Source organism: Hordeum vulgare, chromosome 4H (assembly GCF_904849725.1).
Source record: "Hordeum vulgare subsp. vulgare chromosome 4H, MorexV3_pseudomolecules_assembly, whole genome shotgun sequence".
Classification (NCBI taxonomy): Eukaryota; Viridiplantae; Streptophyta; class Magnoliopsida; order Poales; family Poaceae; genus Hordeum; species Hordeum vulgare.
The window spans coordinates 413763865-413773761 of NC_058521.1; the positions used below are offsets into that span (position 1 = coordinate 413763865).

The window sequence follows — 9897 nt, forward strand, 5'->3', positions numbered from 1 at the left end:
CAGCAAGGAAAAATAATAATAAAAGGAAACAAAATAAAAAGATTTATATGGGGTATTATATACCAAGATTTTCAGAAAAATATTTCCTACTCGTTTATCATTTTTCCAACACCAAAATAAAAACTTTTAAAAAATGTTTTTTTTCAGAAAAATCCCTAAGGCTTTATTTTCTTTTTGGCAATTAATTTCTCCATAAAACTTTGGTTTTTTTCTTGGCTCAAATATTTTCAAAAGTGCCTCACATTTTGGAGGGTCATTTTCCTCCGCTCTTTCTTGCTTGCAGGAAATTATTTCCCGACACTTCTCGTGTGAAGAAAAACATAGAAATGCAAAAGAAAAATTTGAGAGAAATCAAATGCAAAATCCATTCAAATTCTTTATAGTTGAAGAAGTCACGTCATCTTCTTTCTTTGCTTTTAAATGATTGAATTTGAATTCACCGGAGAAGGGGAAAGTTATTTTATTCCCTCTCATTCAAAAGTTTTGAAAAGTTTAGAATTTCACTCAAGTTTCAATCACTCAATCAAACAAACAATCATTCTAATAATTATTTTAACATTCCAAAATTTGGGATGTTACAAACTATGTCCTTGCAGCTCGGAGATAGTCTCCTCATGAGACTCGATGAGGTCATTAGCCTCACCCAGTTGTTCCAAAAGAACAACAAAGTGCTTCTTGGGTTCGCCTTTGATCGTACACAGAAATTTGTCAAGATCATGCTCATTAAGTTCCACAACATCACTATCATCAACACAATTCAACAATGAAGGAGTAGTAGTGATGTTGGTCTTAATGCTGGGTGTTACCTGATCGATACGTTTGGCCATGAGGCACTTGGCGATGTGGTTATCGTTGGGGGCGTTGAAGAGAGACATATTCTTGGGAGAAGGGGTGGCAATGGCGACAGTCGCAGTTGCCACCATATCGTCATCGTCATCATCATCGGAGGGGTACTCTTCAAGTGCCACCATCCCCTTTGGGTGGGGTTTCTTGACAAAGTTGTTCTTGTTTGGGAATGACTTGGTTTTGTCTTTGCGAATGAGCTTGCCCCCGTTGTCTTCCCTCTTCTCATAGGGACATTCTGCCACGAAGTGACTCACATTACCGCAGTTATAGCATGTCCTCGCACGTTGCTTGGATTTGAACCCACTTGAGTTGTTCTTGGAGAAGTTGGGTCTTGAGTTCCTCTTGTTGCCCCAGAATTGCCTTTACGCAAGAGCCATGTGCTCGTGATAAGCATACTTAGTGTCTTCAAGGCAGCTCTCCTCTTCCTCATCCTCTTCTTCTTCTTCAGAAGCAGCCTTTGCCTTTAAAGCAAGGTTGGGTGAAGCTGTCTTTGACCGAACGCGAGCAAGTGCATTGTTAGCGGTCTCGTTCATGATTGACATTGCAATGAATTCATCCAACACCTCACTGGAAGACAAGGAGTGGAAATCTGGTCGTTGGCGAATGACGGATGACATGGCTTTGTTAAATGGCATGATGGCCTTGAGAAACTTGCGCTTGATCCATGTGTCATCCACATCCTTGCTCCCATGATCCTTGAGAGCAACAACAATAGCAGTCACCCTTCGATAGAGATCACGAGGGTCCTCATCTTCCTTCATCACAAACTCATCGGCCTTATCAAGCACCACTTCATAGTTGGACCGTTGAATGCTTGAGCTTCCCGTGTACAGCACCATAATGTGCTCCCAACTAGGGATGGCACCCGCCGGGTTTGGGTACGGGTGGAGCCACCCCATACCCTTACCCGTCGCCCCAAACCTTACCCATCACCCATACCCATATCCATCGACGGGTACAATTTTTTCCCATACTCATCACCCGTCAGGGTAAATGGGTACCCGCAGGTAAAATTACCCATATTTGCAACACATCAATTTGAGTATTACAAAGTCATAAACAAAAACTTTTCATAATAATGTATAAACAACAACACTTCATGATAACAATACACACTCGTAAACAATAACACATTCTGGGTGTGGGCTTGCTGCGGGATTTCTATACATATAATACGTTTAATATGTTGGTAAACAATAATTAAGTCATATTTTTAAATTATATGAGGGTACATGGGTACACGGGTATGGGTTATACTAAACCATACCCGTACCCACTATACCCGATGGGTTTTAAATTTTCCCGTTTATGTACCTATGGGTATTTTTTGACCCATACCCTTACCCTAATAGGGTTTTTATCCAGAGGGTACGTGGGTAATGGGTACCCATTGCCATCCCTACTCCCAACAGTCCTTAGCTAGAGTGAAGGGGCGCAAGTGAGGAAGATCTTCAGGAGGTACTGCGGACTGGAGAATAAACAATGTGGAGTGATTATATTGATTGTCCACTTCTTCTCTTGGAGCGAGGTTGCTTGGGTCATGAGGATAGTACCCTTGCTCGATGATTCTCCATAAATTTGTTGAGCTGTGATTCAAATGAGACTTAATAGAAAACACCCAGTTAGCAAAATCACCCTTAACAAGCTTAGGAGGAAGACCAACAGGATTAAGACGCGGTGTAGGAACTGGTCCTCCATAGACCATGAGAGGTGGAACTGAGGCATATGTTCCAGTCCCATTATTTTTGAGAGGGGAAGAAGGTCGCATACCATTACCCGCTTCCCTAGAGGATTTGGCCTCTGAATCTGTGTTGGCGGGTTTAACCACCAACGCCGGTTCGGGAGAACTTTTAATTCCCTCAATTAACTCTTTAAGCATGGTCTTGACTTCGTTCGTCAAGGACGTCCTGAGGTTGTCCATAGCCGCATTCAAGTCGTCCCTTGTGATCGAAGTCAAGGCCATGGCCTCGGGTTGCCCATGGGGTCCTCCCTCGTCATCCTCCATACTCTTCGGATGGTGAAACCCTTAATAAAGAGACATGGCCCTAATACCAATTGAAAGGATCGATATGGTTGACTAGAGGGGGGTGAATAGGCAACTACCACTTTTTAACTATTCTTAACAAGTTAGGGTTAACAACATAAAGGTTCTCTAAAATGACAACTAGGAGATCAACCTATATGATGCTATCAAATATAATCGCTAAGGCAAGTAAGAAATAGTCTACAACAATAACATACACAATGTAAAGATTAGAGATAACCACAAGTGGAACCAATGAAGACGAGGATGTGTTACCGAAGTTCCTTCCCTTTGACAGGAAGTATGTCTCCGTTGGAGCGGTGTGGAGGCACAATGCTCCCCAATAAGCCACTAGGGCCACCGTATTCTCCTCACGCCCTCACACAATGCAAGGTGCCGTGATTCCACTATGGGTGCTCTTGAAGGCGGCGACCGAACCTTAACAAACAAGGTTGTGGCTAACTCCACACAAAGCTTGGAGGCTCCCAACAAGACCACGGAGCTTCACCACAATGGAATGTGGCTCCGAGGTGACCTCAACCGTCTAGGGTGCTCAAACACCCAAGAGTAACAAGATCCGCAAGGGATTAGTGGGGGGGTAATCAATTTTTTCTTGGTGGAAGTGTAGATCTAGGCCTTCTCAACCAGTCCCTAGGAAATCAACAAGTTTGATTGGCTAGGGAGAGAGATCGAGCACTTTTGAGCTTAGGGAGCAATAATGGAGCTTGGGAGGGTCAAAGGTAGGGTTCTTGAGCAAGAAGAACCCTTTATATAGTGGGGGGAATCCAACCGTTTTCCCCACTCACAGCACGAGCCCGGCGGTACTACCGTTGGCTGCAACGGTACTACCGCTGACCCTCTAGCTGTACTACCGCTGGCTGCAGCGGTACTACCGCTAAGCCCATGGTAGCGCAAAGATACTACCGGGCCAACCACCGCCAAGAAAGTCTTCGTAAAAAGTCCGACGTAGTACAACCGCAAGGATGACGGTACTAAAGTCCTGGAGCAGTACTACCGCTGACCAGGGGCGGTACTACCGCTGGGCCAACGGTACTACCACCAGCTCTAGCGGTACTACCGCCAGCTCTAGCGGTACTACCGCTAGGTCCAACGGTACTACTGTCAGGGGAAATTTTTGCAAGAAGAGAAAGACCAGAGAGGGAAAAAGCTCCATAGTTGCAGGGGAAAGGAGATGGAAAAAAGTGTGTGCGTGCAAGATTGATTCCACCCAAACCTTCCCAATACGAATCCCCTCTTAATAGTACGGCGTTCCCACGACTCAAAACACCAAAGAGAATCATAAAAGACATCGTGCTTCTATTCCACGGAGGGTGCCGAATCGTCTTGTGCCTTTGTCATGTATTATCTGAAATGCTCAATGCACACGATTAGTCCACTAAGGTACTTTCATCAATCACCAAAATTACTTAGACATAAATATGCCCTAACAAGTATCTCCATGCTATAAATCATCAATGTGCATTTGCAGTCCAAAGCAAATTCCTCAAGTGTGCACATCTTCAGGGGGAGTTTCTCTATATCTTGTTTTCAAATTCCTGAACTCTACACTTACACTTCATATTTTTATCCCGTTGAAAACTTAGCCTACTTGTCATCAACCACCAAAAAGGAGGAGATTGTAAGTGCATCTAGTGCCCTTAGTGATTTTGGTGGATTGAAAACTTATAGGTTAAGAGACTAATATGTTTGCGAGTGTACACATGCCCTATAAGTCACTGAGGAGTTTGAGTTATTCGAAGAATATCGACCCCTAAAAATGTATGTCTTCAGGTGAAGACTTTGGTCATTCCTTGAAAACTTTGATAGATAAGAAATCGCTATTCCTCATGAAGACTTTGAATATGAGGAATTCGATGTGTCCCGAAGAAAATACAGTGAAAACTTTGAAGCTTGAAGATTTACTCTTTGTGTTTCATCTTCTTGTTTCTTGAGTCATAGGAACACCGTACTGTTAAAGTGGGTCGAGGTAATACTAAGGAAAGATTTCCTCATGATGCTCAACTCAAAGCCTATAATGCCAAATCCTCAGAGTGAAGCCTTTGAAAATCTCTCACATATTAGTCAAAGTCTTCAGTGACAGAGACGAAGTTCTTCTGGTCGCTGAAGAAATTGCACTAACTGGGGAGTTAGGATTTCACCAGTGCGAACTGCCTATGAGTGAGGAACATGAGAGACACGAGGACTTTCACAGTTGAAAGATCCGACCGTTGCCGCGCCGCGCGCCACCTATTCCCAGTCTTATCCACACAACGGTCATATCATTAAGGGCATTAATGTCATATCATGTCGGGATGCTCCCAGGCTATAAATAGCCACCCCCTACAACCAATAGTTGGTTGGCTTCTCCGAGATAAACTGACACTTGTCATTTAGAGCAACCCTATCCTCGAGGACTTTGAGTGAAAATCATCAAGTGAGGAAAAATCGCAAACACCCAAATCGAAACCAAAACCCAAAGTGATTGAGCATCACTGAAGAGATTGTTCGTGTGTGGAACCGACACTTGTTACCTTTGAGGACTGTGCATCCTCCAGACGGTTAGGCGTCAATGGTCTAGAGCATCCAACAGTTAATTGTGTATCGCCAGGTGGTCGAGTTTGTGAGGGTTTGGAAGCTTGCCCTGAAGACTTACACGAGTGTTGGGCGAGGAGTGTGTGTCCTTAGCTTAAGGAGAATACGGTATGGACTGTGTGTCCTGGGACTGTGTGTCCTTTGGTTTGAACACCAAGCCGCTCCGAACCAGATGTACAATTGTCAAAGCAGTTGGAACTGGGTCATCAAACCATTGTCTTCATCGAGTTACGAGTTCTATTTCTTCAACTCTTTTATTTCCTCAATTGCATGTTGGTGACTTTGATCTGTACTTTTGAAAAATTTCACTGAAGACTTTCTTTGAAATCCTCACCTCAAATTCTTCATTTAAGTTATTCATCACCTGCTTATCCTGATCACGCGACATGTGCAACCTGAACATCTTGCCTCACTCTCAGGACTAAGCTATAGCCACGCTTGCACATTTGCTTGAGTACTTATTCCATTGCACTCGATTCAGGACTGAGGACTTTCCTCACTAGAAATTTCCTCAGTGATGAATTTGTAAAAATCGCCTATTCACCCCCCATCTAGTCGATATAACGCACTTTCAAGTTGGGATGGAGATTGAGCGCATGGATTTGGTAGTGCTCGTGAACTGTGTTGAATAAGTTTGAGAATGAAGGGAGCAGACCTGCGAATATGCATAGGAAGAAGAATGGTAGCGTCGTCACCGACAACTCCCTGGCCAGCATCGAGCTCGGCTAGATCTTGGTGGCCCTATGCTTATTGTGAGCGCTGGCCGTCAGAGGGGTGAGCTTTTGCAACCCTTCTTGGTTCTTGATGGTCGAGGACAGCAACGCCGGCTTCACCTATGCCTCGGCGGCATCGGTGCTCCTCTTTGGTGCCATGGCGGCAGAGAAGGAGCGGTGGAGGTGAATAAGGAGGCGGACAAGGAGAGCGGCGAGCGGTGTGTGCGCAAGGAAGGAGAAGCAGCACGCAAGGGAGGCATCTCGAGGAAGGCAAGCAATGATGGTCTTGCCCGGCGCGCGCGACAGTCTTAAGGCAGATGTGCGGCTATCGAGGTGTCGTAGGAGAAGTGGGTACGTCCTGTCCCATCATGGCTGACACGCGTCATCTCATGGTTTTGTAGTTCGTTAGGACCCGGGGCGTTTCGCCCATGTCATTTCGTGCTCCACTCGCAGAACGTGCGTGCCACGAGCCCGTAGGCTACTGTCGGCCCAGTCGCCCACACGAAGAAGACCTAATGCAGCATCTAGCCCAATGGAGGACTCTGGAGGCCATCCACGAGCCTCCGCCTCCCGATGGATGTCTCTCTAAGAGGGACTCGCCGGACGCTCGTTCACCAGCGGCAGGCGGCCTCTTAAGGTCTCCCCCGCGAGGCTGCTTCCGGCGAGGCCCTCCGCTTGGAGGGGCCGTTCAATATTGACCACACAATAGTCCGTCTGTCACGTGGGTGACGTGCAAAGCCAACAAAGAAGGCAAGGATTGCGCCAACACGCGGCCCAGAAGAATCTTTCCCCTTTGTGATAAAAGGAGAGCAAGCAACTGTCCCTCCGGAAGGCGAGCCCCAAGACTTATCAGATTTGTGCAAGAAGAGCAATGTGACACCGGTCGCGTATGACGGACGTCACCGGCGAGCCCACGAGCGCGTCATGGACGACGCCTTTAGCAGGATGAAGACCACCTTTATCAGAAAAGGTTGCAGTTTGTCCCCTTTTGAATTGTCGTCCCGTGGTCGCCTTTTCCCACCAATGTTTTGGAAAGAAAGGCCTATGGCAAGGATAAGGGAGGCAGACGGTCACCATAGAGAGGACGAATGATTGAGCCCCATCTACGTTTTGGAAGAGTTTTCTTTTTCCTTGTAGTTTGTAACACTTGTGCAACACAATAGAAAGAAAATACATAATGCAGGAGTAAGGTTTTACACCATAAGTTGGTTCGTAAGCTCCGTGGTCTTGTGCAGATATCTTGATCGTAGCAGAGAGGTGAAATCGTAGGTGCATCCAGCTTCCCAGTGTTGAAACCGGTTCTTGAGAGATTTCCCGTGAACCAATCTCCGACACTCGCAACCAAACGGGCGGATAGGGCCATCTTCAGCAGTCAAACGTTAGTCCAGCCAAACTCCACCAAACATCGCAGTGATTTCGATTCAACGGAGGTCCACATCACATGCGACCAGGCCATTCAACCAGCATTTTTGGTTGCCGGTCGCATGTTTCCTGACGAACATACTACTCACATCCATCGCAGGTAATACAACATCTGCCAACTGAAAAAACCGCTGGCCGAGTATAACTGAACTTGAATCAAACGGATTCAACTGCAATCAGGGTTCATCACGAAGGGGCCAAGTGTTGCAGATTCACACAGAAAGAAAGATGTTTCAATGACACACGGGAGAGAGACAGGGTAGCAGGAGGGGAGGAGGATTCCATGAATGTTCTTCAGCAACTACGTCTACTAGTACGCTTCTTCTGGTTCGGGGCAAAGACAAGGAAACGAGAGCCGCATTCCTTACTACTAATATGCATAGCACAATTTCCTCCTCCCCGGTAAATAATAATACCACCGTCCACCGGCACATCGGCGGGATTACTTGGCCATCATCACCTTAACGAACTCCTCGTAGTTGATCTGCCCGTCGCCGTCGACATCGGCCTCGCGGATCATCTCGTCCACCTCCTCGTCCGTTAGCTTCTCGCCGAGGTTGGTCATGACGTGGCGGAGCTCCGCGGCCGAGATGAAGCCGTTCTGGTCCTTATCGAACACCCGGAAAGCCTCCTTGAGCTCTTCCTCCGAGTCGGTGTCCTTCATCTTGCGAGCCATCAGGTTGAGGAATTCCGGGAAGTCGATAGTGCCGTTGCCGTCTGCATCCACCTCGTTGATCATGTCCTGGAGCTCTGCCTCCGTTGGGTTCTGCCCCAGCGAACGCATGACTGTTCCCAGCTCCTTAGTTGTGATGCAACCTGTCCAGCACACAACGGCAATTTCAGGTACGTTTCTGACTGAGTCGGTAATCACATCTTCATATCCAGAGTGAGCATCATAACCAAACAAAAAAGTTAATCAGACATGCACGCATGAAGCAACCACCATGTACAATGGATCAAACTCGCAACGTCTCTGTACTATTACAGAGATCAATTACTGTGGTACATACAGAGATCAAACCACGCTGTTACAACAACTGGTTCAAGTCTTACTCCATATGCATCAAAGGCCAAAACTAAAGTCTGAGCAGGTCCAAAATCAATTAGTACCACTTGATCAGCCCCATCCAACACCAAAGGATTCTCCCTGGTGCTAAAATTGTACTACTACGTACTAGTATCATATAGCTGGATCTGGGTTTCAACCCCCTAAGAATTTCCAACAGATCTGCAGATACGATCCATAATGAAAGCAGCATACAAAGGGGATGGTACTAGCAGACCCGTTGCCCCTGCCATGGCCAAGTTCAACCTATAGCATCTGACATTGGACATTGGACGGCCCTGACTACTCCACATCCGGGTAGGATCTAGCGCTTCGCCACATCTGGATCCGAGACGAGGTCAAATCTGACGTGACCCAATCACATCGATTTGATGACATAATTTCCACAGCAGTTACTACGCGAGATAGTGACCCGCAGCCGTGCACTAGACGGCAGTACAGAGTACGGCAGGGCGGTGGCATGCCGCGCCGCGATTTGCCTTTGCTTTCGACGCAGTATGTGCGATCCTTAATCTGGCATTCCGGCTACTGGACGCCTGGGCATAAATTTTCAGTCTCTAGCCATCTAATGTAACACATAAGATGTCCCTAACTCCCAATTCTATGCTAGATCAAAGAGAGAGAGTAGACATCGATGATGAAATGGTGTTCTTGTTTCTTCGTTAACGGGAAGCGAAGAGAATCCAGACTGAGACGGATCACAGCATAAGTAGGAGAAAACACACCATGTTTCTATGAGGGGGACAAGAAAACAAGGAGTTACAGAAATTACTTACCGTCGCCGTCCTTGTCGAATAGGCTGAAGGCTTCCTTGAACTCGGCGATCTGGTCGTCGGTGAGTTGGTCCGCCATGATGCAACCTTCTCAGGCTCTTCCTTCTCGGCTTCTCGCGGCGAGCACTGGAGGTGGAGGAGAGAGGGGGGTGGGGGGTCTCTTGTTTGACCGTACGGGCGGGGGAGAGGAGGAAGGAGGGGGGGCCGGGAGCGATTTGTGGCCTCGCGTCGGGGAATTTTGCCGGGCTTTATGCGCGCCCGCACCCCGTCCGGTCCGTTCCGCCGTCCACGCCCCCGTTAACGTCGCGGGGCGAATTACTCCAACTGCCCTCCTTGCCTTATATATTCAAACAAAGCCATTTTTACATTTTTTTTTGCGGAAGAAAGCCATTTTTACATGTAATGCTAGTAGAATGTTCATGCGTTGTTACGGATCTTTTAATATATTTCTTTGATAGCATA

At 46.8% G+C, this 9897-nt stretch overlaps 1 protein-coding gene across 1 annotated transcript; it reads right to left on the reverse strand.

Annotated features, from left to right (window-relative positions):
• Positions 1–7738: 7738 nt before the first annotated feature.
• Positions 7739–9639, reverse strand: LOC123448781 (calmodulin-1). Its single transcript, XM_045125784.1, has 2 exons — positions 9439–9639; positions 7739–8412 (listed from the first exon to the last, which is right to left on the reverse strand). The coding sequence occupies exons 1-2, from the start codon at positions 9512–9514 to the stop codon at positions 8039–8041; spliced, it is 450 nt and encodes a 149-aa protein (XP_044981719.1). The 5' UTR covers positions 9515–9639; the 3' UTR covers positions 7739–8038.
• Positions 9640–9897: the final 258 nt, after the last annotated feature.

Bases quoted from the DNA above. Each gene is read 5' to 3' on its own strand.
- LOC123448781 (XM_045125784.1), bottom strand. From the start codon at position 9,514: ATGGCGGACCAACTCACCGACGACCAGATCGCCGAGTTCAAGGAAGCC. The intron at 8,413-9,438 runs GTAAGTAATTTC...TGTGCTGGACAG, and splicing joins ATTCGACAAGGACGGCGACG to GTTGCATCACAACTAAGGAG.